Source organism: Capsicum annuum, chromosome 9 (genome assembly GCF_002878395.1).
Source record: "Capsicum annuum cultivar UCD-10X-F1 chromosome 9, UCD10Xv1.1, whole genome shotgun sequence".
NCBI classification, from domain to species: domain Eukaryota; kingdom Viridiplantae; phylum Streptophyta; class Magnoliopsida; order Solanales; family Solanaceae; genus Capsicum; species Capsicum annuum.
In genome coordinates this window covers 12,342,082-12,360,420 of record NC_061119.1, presented here as the reverse complement: position 1 = coordinate 12,360,420, position 18,339 = coordinate 12,342,082, and the positions used below count along the sequence as shown (strand labels likewise).

The 18,339-nt window shown below is 37.0% G+C and overlaps 1 protein-coding gene across 1 annotated transcript; it reads right to left on the bottom strand.

Annotated features, from left to right (window-relative positions):
• Positions 1 to 5,194: 5,194 nt before the first annotated feature.
• Positions 5,195 to 7,874, bottom strand: LOC107842929 (60S ribosomal protein L4). Its single transcript, XM_016686982.2, has 2 exons — positions 6,630 to 7,874; positions 5,195 to 5,528 (listed from the first exon to the last, which is right to left on the bottom strand). Exons 1-2 carry the CDS (start codon positions 7,731 to 7,733, stop codon positions 5,415 to 5,417), a joined length of 1,218 nt encoding a protein of 405 aa, XP_016542468.1. The 5' UTR covers positions 7,734 to 7,874; the 3' UTR covers positions 5,195 to 5,414.
• Between the last annotated feature and the right edge of the window lie 10,465 nt (positions 7,875 to 18,339).

The window sequence follows — 18,339 nt, the reverse complement described above, 5'->3', positions numbered from 1 at the left end:
ACCTTGACAATGGCATGAATGGCTTGAGGAGAGATGGAGATATCTTTAATGTCCATATTATCATATTTTCAAAGAAAAACAAGGCCCTCAGAGTGTCCAGAAGCACTGGATTGGAGGAAACAGGAAAATCCAAGTTCATCAGCAAGCTTGGAGTGATCAGTTATCCTAGTTTCTAGAAGGGCTAGGGTAGAAGGTTAGTGAATGCTAACCATAGACTTACAATGCCTACGAAATTCAGCATTATTTGCTCTCCTGGCATTCCATATTATGCAATTCTGCATCATTGGATTGATTAGCTGCTGTTTTCCTTTCCCTATTGGATTGGATAGCCTTGAGGAGTCAGGTTCTTTCTCTACTAGGACTTGGGAGTGACTTACACTTTAAGGGGGTCTCCTATTATATAGTTTGGCAGACTTACCCCTGTTTCTAGTTTGTCTAAGTCCTGAGGCAATAACACTATCACCATTTCATGCACGGAGTCCACAAACACCAAATTTGCAAGACTTACCAAAGTGAGAACATCCGTCTTTGGAATTATTTTTGTAGCAGATTTTCCATTTCCCCGTTGCTCTCCCTCAGGGATGTAAGGGTTTTTTCTCTTTCTAACATCTTTAGCGACAGTGATGATGAGGTCTGTAAAAGAAGAAAAGGTAATGGAAGGGCTGGGAGGTCGTCCCCAAAGGAATTCACAAAAAAAGGGGTCCTTATGCTAGAAGAGATAGGTTCAGGGGTGGAAAGAAGAGGAGACTCATACTTATTTGAGTCATGAGCTTCGAGATGAGAGTCGGATTAAGGTCCCCCTGAAAGGTGGAACGAAGAATTTGGAATAGAGTCGCTAACTAGACATTTGGACTAAAACTCTGAAGACCCTCGTTGAGGCAATGCATTGCCAATTGGGCTAAGTAACGTGGGTCCTGGATGAATAGAGTTATTTGGTGACCCTTCCAATGAAGGTGCATAGTAATAGCTTGGTTATAGAGGCAGACTTCCAACCATGATACTGGTGAGTGGGTTGGTGAAAGAGGTTTGGTGAACAAAAAAACTATCGGAGGAGGATTTGGGTAGCTCGTTTTTGCAGCACTCGGGTTGCATAGCTTGAAGATGAACTTTTAAATTAGTACTAGAAGGGAGATGAAAGGTTGGAGCTTGGGAAGAAGCAACTACATTAAATGCTATGTCTGAGAGGGGTGTAATATCCATGAAATCTCCCTTGGGAGTTGAGGGGTTCGCCGTCAGCATGTTGATGGGACTATCCACAGGTTGTGTAGAGCTAATCATTAGCTGCCTTGAGCTGGAACCCATATGAGATGAGTTATTTTGTTCATTTTTGATAGTGATGAGGAGTTAGAATTCATAGAAGGAGTAGAAAAAATAAGAGGAGAGGGAATGGACTCAGTTGAAGAAGCTGGGTCAAGGTACATTCTAGTTTTGGGCCTACCTGAGCTTGTACCTCCTGGGGCCTGTTAGTAGCGGTTTGCCCAGGCCCTAAGAGAATACTGATGGCTGGATTAGCACTTAATGGGTTGTGGTTAGTTTTGGTATCACATGAGGCAAGCCCAGGACTTGGACTGACCCGAAGAGGCCCAGTCTTTGCGGAAGCCCTAATTTGCCATCGTCGTTGTTCATTGAAAAGGCAATAGCAGGGCCAACCATAGGGGCGGAGGGATGAGGGGACTTACCTGGAGCTGGAGTAACCAGTTGTTTCCCTTCCTTAGCCAAGGCCTGCTAATGGATCCTTGAGTCCCGACGATGTAGAACTTTCTTCCTTTGCGCAAAAGTTATGGTTTTCTATTCGGCTGAAGGTTGTTCTGGAGAGGTGGATTGATTTGTGGGTGGGGCGATCGGCTGAGGTACAGGTCGTTGGGTAAAGTGGTGTATTGTATGGCCAAGGAGACCACACACTTTACAAAGGATTTTCTCCCCTTCGTAAACTAAGTTTTGCCTGTGCTTTCCAATGGTCACGAAGGATTTAATAGGACGACCGATTTCTACTTGTACACAGAGGCGGGCGTATCGACCCCTAATCATTGTTGAAGTGCATGCATCCACCTTCAGCAGTTTCCCCAATTTCTGCCCCACCCTCTCTAAAATATTGATATCGTAAAACTCGATAGGCAGCTGGGGTAAACGTATCCAAATGGCGGTGTAGTCGATCTTAGAGTTGCTGGGGATGAAATTGAGCTCCCACTTCCTTATGGAGACAAAGTTGCTTGCAATGAACCAAGGCCAGCCTTGCAAAATTTTTTCTTAACTCTCTGAGTTTTTCAATTTGACTGTGTAAAAGTCAGATTCCAAATCAATTAAGCAGAGAGGTTAGACAGCTGACATAGTGCTTCCAACTTCGTCTTGAGATATTGGTGGGTGAATTTGGAACCACAAGTCTTGACAATAACGAAGAACTGCCACGGAGTATAAAGGCGGTGCATGTCTTCGACGGATAAATTAACCATAGAGTCATCGAGATCAGTTGGGTTGTCCTCTTCCATGTGATTTGCCATAGGAGTTAAGGGGTTAGAAATTTTATTAGACACGATATCGCAATAGGAAAGAGATGCTTGAAGCATGGGGGAATCCATAAAAGAAAAGAATACGAAAACTGAAAACAGAAAATTGGAATAGACAAAAATAGGAGATAAAAGATTGAAAAGATTAAAAAGGAAAGAGGGTAAAGTTAGAGAAAGGTGAGACTTTCTCTGTCTAACCCATGGTGACTTAAACTATATAATGTTAAATGTATTGAGAAGTGATCAACGGTATTGTTATATCTTGTATTACTTGAAAAAGAATACGATAATATTAGATTTTATTTGAATAATATCACTTTTATATATTGAGAGATTAATTGCTTAGATTAAAAGGCGAAATTAGAGATAACACAACTCTGACATGATCTTGTATGTAGTTTGAATTACTAGTTACAGTTAATTCGAGAGATTAACTTTGGAAAATTTGTACTACTGATCGAGAGATGTTTGTGGCAAGAGGAGATTCACAATTGATAGAAAATAGTCCGACAACATTATAGTTAGGGCAAATAACATAAGTTCTGACAGTTTGGAGCTTAATTACAGAAAATTTTGATATTTTACGTAATTATTGAAAATCTCAATTTTGAGTCTATTGAGATACTCTCTCCATCCCAAAATAAATGAATTGTTGAGCTATGTTTCAATGTCCAAAATAAAAGAATTGCTCATTCTTCAAGAGACATATTCAAAATTTATTTCAATTTTACCCTTTCATTTAATGGGATTCTTAATTACTTCACATTTTATAGGATGATAATTTAAGAACAATTAAAAGGATACTAGTAGAAAGTAACCTATAATATATGTCTTGAAAGATTTTTCTTAGAGGGTATGTCATACCCCAATAAATCAGTTATTTTGGAATAAAGGGAGTACAGAATTAGCTCCCGGTACATCCAACGAAGATACATTTTTATCTTTGCAAAGATACATAATTAGCTCCTAATACATTTTTTTCAATAATGAGTCTGTCGAAATACATAATACGTCTAACAAAAATACATTTTTTCATTTGTAAAGATACATAATTAGCTCCCGATATATTATTTTTTATTTTCAATCTATTGAGACACATACTTAGCTTATATACATCCAACGAAGATACATAGTTAATTGAAATTTTTATAATTAATTTGTAAGAGTGAAAATTTATGTAAATATGATAAATTAAGGTGTATATTTATGTTATTTATTCTTATAATTAACATGTTGAGATTGGAGAATCCACTCCAATAAGGTACCTTGTGTAATTAATCTTATTAAATGACTTGGTTGATCATTCATAGCTATTATTACTGTTAAATTAAAGATTGTCCACTTCTCATATTACTGCATAGCGTAGGGGCTTTGTCTCTTCACAACATTTCTTTCTACTTTTGGCCATGAAAAATTATTCACCTTTCTTTAAAAATGATTTTTCAATTCACTTCACTTTTAAAGTTTCACTCCGAATTCTGAAGTATTATTTTAAATACTATGTGCGAAAAAAAATATAGCTCTAAGTATGTGTTTGGCCATGAAAATTTTTGCACTTCCTTCTAAAAATTATTTCACTTTTTTAAAAAAAAAGTATAAAATAACGATATTTGGCCATAAGAATTATTTCACTTTAGTAAAAATTATTTTTGGAAAAGAGAAAACAAGTAAAATTTATTTTTCACTTTTTTCACTCCTATTTCTCACAAAATTTCAAAAATAATCAACTCATATTCATGATAAAAAACAACTCCAACTCCAACTCCAACTCTAAAAAATTATTATTTTTATGACCAAACGGGGATATAACTCCCATCTTCCACTCCAATTCATATCCGAATAAGTGAAATATTTAGAATCCATTGCCAAACACCTACCTAGTACTCATCTTTTAATTATTTCTAAACCATCCTTGTATCCTCTTATTTAAAACAAAATACACCTTAACACAACTTTACCATAGGTGTGAGATGTTTTTTGAGTACCATTATTTGGGGGAAGGAGATGATATAAAAATGATGGATGATAAATATGTCCAAGGGAACAACCAAAACTCAACAAAAACATAAGTCTTTTACGCTACTTATATCCAAGGCTAGAGCTCTGTTAGTGAGAATAGCATTTAACAAATTTGTGGGTTAGGTTATTTAAACAAACATAAGCAACTTTAGAGTTTAGATTCCAAACCAGAAAGCAAATTCTGTAATGATGCTATGTTTCGATACAATTCCTAATTCGAAAAGAAGCTTGTCATGCCTATGTTGGTAAAAACAACACACCCAATATAACCCAAAAAGTGGGAGGGTTGTATTGTGTACACAAACCTTACCCCGATCACAGGGTAGAGAGGCTGTTTCATGCCTTTATGGGTACCACCACAACAACAAATAACCAAAAGGCATAGAGTGAAAAAACCATTATCACTACACCTCAGAAGTAAAGAGAATGTTTCCGAAATGCCTTAACAGTAACCATAACAATAATATCAGATTATTAAGGCTCAAAGCAATCAGATCGTTCAATCCGTTTGACACAAACTTACAATATTGAAGCAACAACACAATTTAACATGTACCTATCCAGTACAAGAAATATAAGTTCCGTTTTTTTATGGTCAAACAGTAATTATATGCATTTGAAGCAGCGAAATATAAATCACATGCAATATTAGAAAATCAACCATCAAAAAGTACTCGATAAAAATCCTTGATTCCATACCACGTAAAGTAATACTCCAGCTAAAAGGAAAACTCAAAATGTCAGCAGGGGAAAGCCAGGCAAGGAGCCCATAGTTTTCCTCCCGCTCAATATCTTTCATGTCTTGGACCACCAAAGTAGAACAAAAGAACAGACTAAACAAACAAGTAAACAAAATACTCTCTAACATGATTCTCATAAATAGAAGTCCCTTTACTGAGAAACTCCGAGCCACTTTGAGAAGTTGTCGAACTCTGCATAGTCGGAATCTGAGATCATTGTCTTGTACCACGAGTGGCTTGCACTCCTGATAGCTGATGCCTCCTCCTACAACCAAAAAAAATGGAATCAGGAAAACAGTGCAAGCTGTATGCGTGGTGCAGCTCAGAAAGTTTATGCACAGTTTCAATGAAGTTCTTTTGAGAACGACAAAATGGGTGACAACTCTAAGATATACAAAGAGTTATGCACATGTGACGGTATTATTCAGCGTACAAGAATTTAAACAAGATTAGAGGAACTTCTCAAAAATGATAGAAAACTTTCACATCAGACCACAAATAATACAATAGAAACAGCGTGAAAGCAACACCCTTATTATCTAGATACACTATTTCTAATCCCAAGCACCTGACCATCTTTGCCGCACTTACCAAATTCACAACATAGCCAAACACAGTTCAACGCTTTGAAACAACTTTTTGATAAATTTGCCACTCGATCTTAGCTTAAAACCCGAGAAAGCAATAACTTCCCACAATACTTAAGAACCACAATAGTAATAAACATCTTCTTATCACCTCCACGTGTCACACTCGAATGAAGGAAACATGACTAAACCAAGATTGTTTTATGAAATAAAACAATCAAGTATACCATGTGCAAAAACAGACGTCTACTTTCTACAATTGAGCTGCACAACTAAGGGTGACAGAAAATGGAAGACTGTCCAGTACTACTAATAGATTCAGAAATTATACTCACAAGCCATAAACAGCACAAAAGTAGAACCATAATTATCTTCAGCAAAACCAAATTTTACCTAAATCATACCCCCTTTTTTAAGACTGCTGCATAATATACAACAATACTTAAAACATAATTCTACAACAACATCATCATACTCAGCGCAATCCCACAAGTGGAGTTACTTAACATGATTCTATGAGCAAATATTTTCTTTCAACTTCTTTAATCATGTATTTATACTACAACATCATCATACTCAGGGCAATCTCACAAGTGGAGTTACCTTAACATGATTCTATGATCAAATATTTTCTTTTTACTTCTTTAATCATGTATTTATACTCAATTTAACATGCTCTAAGGGCAAATAATTACAATTAATTCTTTAACAATAACCGAAACATAAGCATCTCATTATCGCAAGTTATAAGATTAGGCAAATATACTAAAGATTAATACCTTTGTAATTTGGTGCCTCTTCTTGTCGAGCTTCTCCTTCTTGGCCTTAACGCGCTGTGCCTCAGCCAAAAGGGACATCCTCCTAGCAGTCTTAGCATAAGGATTGAGCTTCAGCAACACATTCAGATTCTTCAATGGATTCTTCTTCAAAGTAGCCCTCTTATTATCCTTCTTGATTGGCCTAACAACAGACTGCACCTCATCCGAATTGATAATCCTAGCAAGATCAGCATTCACCATCTTTGGTCTTGGCAACAAATATCCCTTCTTCTTCAACGATGGCTTATCAAATGAGCCATAAATCTCATCCAATTTCTCATAAGCCGATTTCGTCCAGATAATAAACCTACCCAAATGACCTCCAGGAGCTAACTTAAGCAAATTCAAACGCTCAACATGACAAATCTCCACACCAGGTATGTTCCTAAACGCCTTAACTAACTTAGCCCCTTCAGTTCCATACACAATCAATGGCCCTTTCCTCGAAATGTACCTACGATTACGCATTTTTCCCTTTCCTGGACGAATCGCATGACTGTCCTTCGCCTTCTCAGCATCTGGATACGCACCAATTTGCTTCAACGCCTTAATCGCATTGTTAGTCTTCTCAATCCCCTCAATCGAATCGGATACAACAAGCGGAAGCTCAGGAACAGTCTCAATTCTATGACCCCTAGCGAGAACCAATGAAGGGACTGAAGAAGCAGCAATAGCAGAAACAACAGCGTACCTTTTCTGGTTCACCGGGATCTTCCTATGCCATCTTCGCCAGATCTTAGTAGGAGCAAACATACGACCACCACGACACATATTACCAAAAGCCCCTTGACCAGCACGGTGGGTACCACCACCAGGTACACGAGGGATACGGGAAACAGCACGACCAGTACCCCATGACTCAGCCGAGGTTTGGTGACCAGCTTTCTTCGAAACGGCGTAAGGTTGACGGGCGTTTTTGGAAATGTTGGAGTGAACGTAGGTGACGACATCGGGTCGGATCGGAGCTTTCATGACGGCGGGGAGAGGAACGGCGGTAGAATCAGTGGACATGTCATTTTCTAGGGTTTGGACGGTGGTGGTTGGGATGGCGGCGGCGGTAGCCATTGTAGGAAGCGGCTAGGGTTTTTTGTGGGAATAAGAGAAGAGTGAAAGCTTATGGCGAAATTAGGGTTTCGAAGTGAAATGGGAATTTATAGGAGAGATGGAGGAAATGGGCCAAGATTGGATGATGGGCTTCAAAGCCCATATTTATTTCTTTTTGGATTTCTCTACAACCTTCAAGTCAAGAAAATGTTAGTACTCGTCCGGGTCGTTTGATTGGGAACAAGTTATTTCAAGATAAGTAATTTTAAAATTAATTACATTAGTTATCCCATAATGTATATAAAATAGTTTATTCCATCACTAAAGTATAAATGATGGAATAAATAATTTTGAAACTAAGTAATAATACTTCCAATCAAACATGGGATAAAATAATGTTGCATTTTGTCACAGGACTATTATACCTTATACCTCACAGCAAATGACCCCTTAATTGTTTTGTGAAATTTTCGTAAATAGTGTTATTTGCACTCTGATAACGGGTAAGGTAAGGTGCGTGCAATAAATAACACTTGTGATTCGGTCTTTCTTTGAATATCTTACATAGTGAGAGCTTTTATGCATCAGATTGCCTTTTGATATAATTTGCGCTTTGATTTACAAAAAATTATGAAATTTTAGTACTCCTTCCATTTCAAAAAGAATGATTTACTTTTATTTCTAGCATGTTTAAGAAAGAATGACCATTTCATTTTTTGATAACATATGATTTCAACTTTTCTCGTGTCATATTTAAGACAATAAGATCTAAGGACATTTTGGTATATTTAAACTTAACTTTAATTTAAGATTGTAAAATTTAAAAGTTCCTTTTTTTTAAACTTTGCCTCAAATCAAAATAAGTTATTCTTTTCTAAACGAAGGGAGAAATATATATAACTGACATTTTGGTTTTAAAATATAGTGAAATACCTTCCACACATAATAGCAGATGCTCAAAATAAGAGTATTCACACATACCATATTGTTGTAGTGGAATACACTGCAATCGTTTACGTGATGATACTTAAAATAGTAAAATATAAGCCAGTTAACGGGGTCGGGTCGGGTCAATCCGGAATCGGAACGTCACTTTTAAACGGATTGTGGGCCGGTCTAATTCTGGGCCTGATTTAACAAGACGGTCCGGTTTCGGGCCTAATAGTAAATTTTCAAGAAACAATCAAGGACCGATCCATTACACCTAACCCGGTCCAATTCGGGTAAACCCGGTCAAAATCGATCAAAAATCTGGTCAAAACCCAAAAACAAAAAATTAAAAGTTTTTTCTCCAATATACACTATATATACTCACTTATATACATTTTAAATACGTTAAACAATATATATATACACTATATATATAGTTTATACTACAATAGAATTTAAAAAATATATACACAATTACACATGTAATCATGTATATGACTATACGTTAGTTAAATATATATACTACTTTAAATAAAACATATACTACAATATATATACTAATTTATAAAACATAGACACGTGTATACGTTAAATATATACTACTTTAGAATCTATAGAAAATATATACACATATATATGTACCATTCAATATATAAACCACTTTAAATAAAACATTAACTACAATATATATATACTACTTTACAATATATACAAACACTTTATATATAGTTATATACTAATTTATAAAATATATATACATGTCTACGTTAAATATATACTACTTTAGAGTCTATAGAAAATATATACGCATATATACGTACCATTCAATCTATGTACTACTTTAAATAAAACATATATTATAATATATATACTACAATATATACACACACTATATATATAGTTATATACTACTTTATAAAACATATACGCATGTATACATTAAATATATACTACTTTAGAGTCTATAGAAAAGATATACACATATATACGTATCATTCAATATATGTACTACTTTAATAAAACATACACTAAAATATATGTACTACAATATATATATATATATATATATATATATATATATATATATATACTAATTTATAAAACATATACACATGCATGCCTTAAATATATACTACTTTAGAATCTATAGAAAATATATACACATATATACGTACCATTCAATATATGTATTACTTTAAATAAAACATATACTACAATATATATATATATATAACATATACACATGTATGCATTAAATATACTACTTTAGAGTCTATAGAAAATATATACACATATATACGTACCATTTAATATATGTACTAATTTAAATAAAACATGTACTACAATATATATATATATATATATATATATATTCTAATTTATAAAACATATACACATGTATACCTTAAATATATACTACTTTAAAGTCTATAAAAAATATATACACATATATACGTATCATTCAATACATGTATTAATTTAAAAAATATGTTACTCAATATAATAAATTAATAATACTTGAGGTTTTGAACTTAAAAGAAATTTATTTTTTCATTATGTGTATATATGATTATATATTTGTTATGTTTAAATTTTAATTGTCTATTACTTAGTGTAAAGCTTGATAGTAAATTAGTAATATATTAAAGTTAAGTATTTAATTTAAACTAAAAATTCAATTTAAATCATTAAATGGAAAAAATTACAAAGGAGTCAATGAATGTTATATTTTATTGATTGCAAAATGATTTAAAATTTATAATGTACATCAACATGAATGAAAAATCTACAAAGTTTTCATCATTTTTTCCAACCCATCCATGTTAACATTAACAGAAACTTGCATAGAATAGTCAAAATCAATGGAGGCAAAACCATGCATTAGACTTGATTGTACGGAGTTCTCCCTTAAAGTCACAATTTCTTCAAGATTCTGTTCGTCTTTCGGTTCCATCTTCATTCCTTGATTTCTTCGTTCCGCTCTAGTCCAATCTCTAAGGCAAACTAGAGCATTCATAGCATTGTTTCCCAATGAGTGTCAGTTGTCTCCAAGCTGTTGTCGTTCCTAACTAAAAGCGCTCTCCGATGCAACGGTTGACATTGGAACATTCAATATATCTCTAGCTAATCTTGAAAGCACAGGATATTGTATTTCATTATTCTTACACTAATCCAACACATTAATCTGTCGTCTACGATCCTCTATCGATGTTCAAAGATAATACTTAAACTCTTCCCAAGAAGTTATTGTGTAAGTTCCCTCCTCAAAACTATTCCAAACATTTAAATCATAAAAGTAATTATGAAAACCACTATATGTCGGCCTTTTAGAAGATGATGGCTCCTCAGGACGATGAAGAGCGACAGTTGGAGAGATATTTGTCAGTACAACTAAATCAAGTAAATCAGCATAATTGTTATATAATTTATCTATGTAAATGTTCCCATCACTCATAGACGTATACAAATCTGGTTGTTCTTGTTCTTCATCATCAGAATCATTGTTAGTATTTATCTCTAAGTCGGAATAAATAAAAGTACTAAAGTGTCACATAGTAGTATATTTCATACGTGGATTTAGTATAGCACCAACCAAGTAAATAGGGGGAATTGGAAAAAAAAAATTTAAAATTTAGCAAACATAGCACCAACAACTTCTTTGTAACCTTCTTTATTCTGATATTCTTGGAGCAACGCAGAAATATCGGCTATATATGCTAAAATATTACAAACAGTAGGATAATAAGCACAAAAAGATTCAACCATAGCTATATAATTTTTTTTCAAAAACTTAATAAGATCATCAATTGTAGCCCAATCAAAATAATGTAGCATACATTCAACCGCATCAACAAATGAACCACAATGTTGGTTAAAAGTTAGTGTAATAGGAACTCTATAAGCATGACAAGTTTTAAAATAATCATACGTAGCATTCTATCTAGTATCACATTCATCAGGTATCAATATCGGCCTGAGTCCATTTTGTTCACATTTAACTTTAAATTCTCCAATTATTTTTCTCCGATTATTTCCTTGAATAAAGCCAACAGCAAGCCAAATTTTTTCAATATAAAGCTCAAAAAATTCAAAACCATATCTTACAATTAAATTATATATATGACAAGCACACTTAACATGAAATATTTCAGGTAACGACGGAGAGAGACTAACTTTTAACTTTGTAATAGCAGTCTTGTTGTTAGAAGCATTATTGAAAGCAATACATAAGACTTTTTTTTTAATACCATAAAATTTTGCAACTTTATTAATCGAATCAGCAATAAATTCTCCAGTATGTCTACGATCTTCATCATACAAAAAAGTTAGAATACGTTTTTGCATAACAAAATTACTATCTATCCAGTGACAAGTGTTGACACCCAATTTTTGCTCTCCGTGCCTAAAATTAACGTCTCCAGGCTTTTTGTTCGTTAAAGGGCACGAAGCATAATTTTCACATCTTCTTACAATTGTTTGATAAATTATTGATAATTATCATTTCTTTAGGATTTTGATCAATTTTTTGTCATATTTTTATTTTTTATAATTTTTTAATAATTTTTCTAATTTTTGAATTTTTATCAATTCATTATCGTTTTTAACATTTTACAATCACCCGCACACGTGCATGACATGACGTTATATATATATATATATATATATATATATATATATATATATATATATATTACAATATTTTAAAGTTAATTATAATTTAATAATTTTAATATTCTTTTACATTTTTTCATTCAACATCTATATTTTACAGTCCGCAAACGCTGAGTCGGATCAATTATTTTTGTGCAGTATAATAATTTAATGTCTTATCACATCCGACAACGATTACACAATAATGTCTTGTCACGTCCGACAATGACCACTCAGTGTTGTATTGTCACATTTGACAATGACCACTCAATGACGCTACCCTTTGGACAATAACTATATCCATTGGTCAAAAGGATGAACATCCTTTGGTCAATATCTTAAGAACTAAAAGATGTGCTATTATAAAAAGAGGGGACACTCCTTTATCCATTGGATAATAGGAGTGCCCAATTTTATTATAAATAGGCAAGGATAGAAGATAATTTTATTCATCTTTTCTCTCTACACACACATTTTCATACACCCACACATATTTTTTTCTCTCTCAAATACATACACAAAAAAACACAAGAAAAAATCTTTCCTTATTTTTTATTTTTCTCCCAAAATTACACAAATGCAGGTGCACATTTTTTAATCACACACACATTATATTCTTCTTTCTCCCCTCTCTCAAGAATAAATAAATACACACAAATTTTTTCTCCTTTTTCTCTCTCTCGAACACACAAAAAACACACACATACACATAAAATAAAATAAATTTTTGCTCCCTATTTTGGTGAAATTCCACTATTTTTACTAGGGATTATGTGTGTGAGTATATATATATATATATATACAACAACAACAACAACAAACCCAGTGTATTCCCACTTAGTGGGGTCTGGGGGGGGTAAGATGTACGCAGTCCATACCTCTACCTCTGATGAAGTAGAAAGGCTGTTTCCGAAAGACCCCCGGCTCAAGTCACGAGATATCACACAAACACATAGTACAGCACAGAAGCAGATGACATAACATAGATACGGCACCCATAAGGAATATAAAACAGAGTAAAGCAGGAATGCAGGAATATACAGCGGAGGAAAGCACACATATTCGTAATAAACATGGAACACGGAACACGGAACATTGAATACGGAATCATAACAGGAATACCCCCCCACCAATTTATTCCCTACACTAGCGACCCGAACTGGCCCTAATCCTCTGCCGTAATTCGCATCTTCCATACCTTCCTATCTAGGGTCATGTCCTCGGTGAGCTGTAACTGTTCCATGTCCCGCCTAATCACCTCACCCCAGTACTTCTTCGGTCTACCCCTACCCCGTCTAAAACCATCCAACGCTAGCCTCTCACACCTACGGACCGGGGCATCCGTGCCCCTCCTCTTCACGTGTCCAAACCATCTCAATCGTGCTTCCCGCATCTTACACTCCACTGAAGTCACACCAACCTTCTCCCGGATAGTCTCATTCCGAACTCTATCCCCTCGGGTCAGTCCACACATCCAGCGCAACATCCGCATTTCTGCCACCTTCATTCTTTGGATGTGGGAGTTCTTAACTGGCCAACACTCCGCTCCATACAGCAAGGCCGGATGGACTACCACCCTATAGAATTTGCCTTTAAGCTTGGGCGGCACCTTCTTATCACACAGCACCCCCGATGCGAGTTTCCACTTCATCCATCCCGCCCCAATACGGTGCGAGACATCCTCGTCAATCTCACCGTTACTCTGGATCACGGACCCGAGATACTTGAACTTATCCCTCTTCCCTACCTCCTGTGCTTCTAGCCTCACTACTACCTCATTCTCCCGCCTCACGTCATTAAACTTACATTCCACATACTCTGTCTTGGTTCTGCTCACCCTGAACCCTTTAGACTCCAGAGTTTGCCTCCACAACTCTAATTTGTCATTCACACCTCCTCGAGTCTCATCTATCAGGACTACATCGTCTGCAAAAAGCATACACCACGGCACCTCCCCTTGGATACGCCGCGTCAACACATCCATTACTAACGCAAACAAAAAGGGACTAAGAGTAGATCCCTGGTGCAATCCTGTCAGGACAGTGAAATGCTCTGAGTCTCCTCCCGCCGTCCTCACCTGGGTTTTCGCTCCCTCATACATATCCTTAATTACTCTGATATATGCCTGCGGTACTCCACTCACCTCCAGGCATCTCCAAAGTACTTCCCTGGGGACTTTGTCGTACGCCTTTTCCAGGTCGATGAACACCATGTGCAGATCCTTCTTCCTCTCCCTATACTGCTCCACCAACCTCCGTACCAGGTGGATTGCCTCCGTCGTCGAGCGGCCGGGCATAAATCCGAACTAGTTTTCCGAGATAGACACTATCCGTCTCAGCCTCACCTCGACCACTCTCTCCCAGATCTTCATAGAGTGACTCAGTAACTTAATCCCCCTATAGTTATTGCAACACTGAATGTCCCCCTTATTCTTATAGAGGGGGATCATGGTACTCCACCTCCACGCCTCGGGCATCTTTGCCGTCCTGAAAATTTCATTGAACAATGCAGTCAACCACCTTACACCAGCCTCTCCAACGAACTTCCAAAACTCCACCGGTATCTCATCCGGCCCCGTCGCCCTACCCCTTCGCATCCTGCGGACTGCCTGTCTAACCTCGTCTACCTTAAAACGTCTACAATAGCTAAAATTCCGACACTCCCCTGAGTGCTCCAGTTCCCCTAACACAATAGCTCTATCCCCCTCGTCATTCAAGAGCCTATGAAAGTACGACTGCCATCTCTTCTTTATGTGGCCGTCCTCCACCAACACTCTACCGTCCTCCCCCTTAATGCACCTCACCTGATCGAGGTCACGACCCTTCCTCTCCCTAGCCTTAGCGAGTCGGAACAACTTTTTCTCCCCTCCTTTCCTCTGTAACCCTGCATACAAGCTCTCAAAAGCGGCCGTCTTAGCTGCCGTGACCGCTGACTTCGCCTCCTTCCTCGCTAGCTTGTACTCTTTCCTGTTTACCCGCTTCTCTTCTTCGTCCTTACTTTCCACCAACTTAGCATACGCCTCTTTCTTGGTCTCCACTTTCTTCCCCACCTCTTCATTCCACCACCAATCTCCCCGATGATGTCCGGCCCGGCCCCTAGAAACACCCAACACCTCCCTTGCATTCTCCCTGATGCACGTTGCCGCCCTGTCCCACATATTATCCACATCCCCCCTACACTCCCACACCCCCATTCCCGCCAACCTCTCCCCTATCTCCCACGCATTCACTGGCGTCAAACCGCCCCACTTAATTCTCGGTCTACACTCCTCACTCCTCCTCTTTCTATTCTTCTTTATACCCAAATCCATAACCAAGAGCCTATGTTGGGTCGAAAGATTCTCACTCGGGATGACTTTACAGTCTTTACACAACGCCCTATCCCCTTTCCTAAGCAACAAAAAGTCAATCTGGGTCCTGGCTATCGCGCTCCGAAAAGTGATCAGGTGCTCGTCCTTCTTCGGGAAGCCCAAGTTCACCACCACCAGCCCAAACGCCCTCGCAAACTCCAATATGGTCGCCCCCTCTTCATTTCTCTCCCCAAAACCAAAACCACCATGCACATCCCCAAAGCCTCCCGGTAGCGCCCCGATGTGCCCGTTGAAATCCCCTGCTACCACAATCTTCTCCGAACTGGGCACGCCTCTCACCACGTCCTCCAAAGCCTCCCAGAACCGCATCTTCTCCTCCCCCTTCGATCCCACATGCGGCGCATAGGCACTACACACGTTCAGGGTAAACCCCCGAATGACCAACTTAATAGTCATCAACCTATCGTTGATCCTCTTCACCTCCACTACCTGACCTCTAAGCTCTTCATCTACCAAGATGCCAACTCCATTCCTACGCCTGTCGCTCCCAGAGTACCACAGCTTGTAACCGTCCACATCCCTAGCCTTAGACCCTACCCACTTGGTCTCTTGGACACACGCAAGGTTGATCCTTCTCTTCCTAAGAATCTTCACCAGCTCTATGGACTTCCCCTGAAGGATCCCTATATTCCAAGACCCAACCCTCAGCCTACCGTCGCTATCCACGCGCCCCCCACTACCCCCCCTCGGCCAAACCTTGGCCTCCCACCCACTCCCGCTCTCTCCCCATCTCCCGCCCCCGCCACAGCCCCACGCCCCAACCCCCTCGGACATGACCCTAACCACCCATTACCACCCACAGCCACAACTACACGAAAAAATAGGAAAATATAAGGATATACCCGGTGTCAATATCAAAGCAGCAGCTAGGAGATACAAGGCACACACCCGTTCAAAGGACTACTCCCGAAGCAAAACTAAGAAGCGACCACAGCAACAGCAACAACAGACAACAAACAATGTTCACAAATCCCACTCAAGTCAATAGTAAAGCAGCAGCAAGTAATACAAGGCTCGCACAAATTCAAGGAAATATTCCAGCAACCAAACTATACTCAATTACTAGTATAATATGAAGAATGAAAGAATGCAGAATGAAGAATGAAATAAGCAAAGGTTAGAAGTCACCGGATTTCACTTGTAGACCAAGCCGGCCACCAAGCCCCGCTTCGACCTACTGCCGGAGGATCGCTACAGAGATGTATCCGCGGCTGCTGACGATGGAGCGGCGGTGCAGCTGAAGACCGAGCTTCGGCTGCTGCAATGTTGTAACGGCGCCGGAGGAAGGGGGGGGGCGGTCTGGACAGAGAAGGGGTTTCCTTTATCCATTTCCATCAATCTTCGTTATATTTTTTAAGGGTTTTGTTGATTGATATTTTGTGTGAATTTATTTTCGTATTTCTTTTTTTATGGATGCTTAGTGATGGTTATTGCCATTTCTCAGTAAATGTTCACATTTTTCAATCATGTTTGAACTATTATTTCTATTTTATTACATTACTCTGCTATACAATTAGGAATTTTACTCTATTTTTGTTATTTTCAATTACTTCGTCATGGCTACATCATTTTTATTCATTAACTTTGACTTTTTTGTTATTTTATTATTTTAATCAATGATAATCGTTTGAATTGCTATATATGATTTTGATATGCGTTCAGTGACTTTGTTAATTTTTCGTCATTTTTCATTGTTATTAAATACCATTAATTATTTGGCCGATGAAAATATCTATCCGTCGGATACTTGAGGCCACTCAATTGCAAATGACGGATTTTATTTTCAAAAAATTACTATTTTATATCAAAATAAATGCTTGGCCAATGACATTATCTCTCCGTCGGATACTTGAGGCCACCCCGTGACAAAAGACGAATTTTTATTTCTCAAAGTTTACTTATTTACATAAAAAATAAATGCTTCGCTAATGACATGATCTCTCCGTCAGATACTTGAGGCCACCCCATTACAAATACGGACTTTATTTTTCTCAAGTTTATTTATTCATATCAAGTATCAATACAATGACCGATGAAAAATTATTATTAATTTGAGGCCTCCGTAAACAAAAGACGAACTTAACGTGTACAAATGCGTAATAAAATAAATATTTTGAGCGATGATGAAACTTTATAACAATACAAGATTTTACAATTCAAATTTTGACAAGACGATTTAGGACGACCAATTAATTGAGCAACCACTTCGTAGTAAAACGATTTAGGACGGCCAATTAATTGAGCAACCATTTGCAGTCATGACTTTATCTGAGCTCATTTTTTAACAAAAAAATATCTTTTTAAACATTTATATACACACATACTTGTTCAATTTATTTTGATTATTATTTATTCGTTTATACAGGTTATTTGGATTATTCGTCAAGAGTTGCATTCAAAGAAGCCCTTTTAATTTTGTATTGTATTTTTATATTTGTACAAATGTTATTATAGTGAAAACTTTATTTTTGGGGTGTTGGGCGAATTTTTTTTTATACAACTTCACCTCGCGTTTATGCAAACTTAGGTCGTTAATGTTTACACTAATAAATTAAATTAATCAAATTAGTTTACATACTTTGACATCTTAAACATTGTGATCTTTTGTTAAAGTAAATCTTTACTTTTTCATAAACTTTAATCAAACAAAGAACATTCTTTTTCTCTTTCTCTTCA

What these genes read in the sequence shown, in the direction of transcription:
- LOC107842929 (XM_016686982.2), bottom strand. Translation starts at nt 7,733, where the DNA reads ATGGCTACCGCCGCCGCCATCCCAACCACCACCGTCCAAACCCTAGAA. An exon ending in AGAGGCACCAAATTACAAAG is followed by an intron (nt 5,529 to 6,629) that starts GTATTAATCTTT and finishes TTTTGGTTGTAG; the next exon opens with GAGGAGGCATCAGCTATCAG.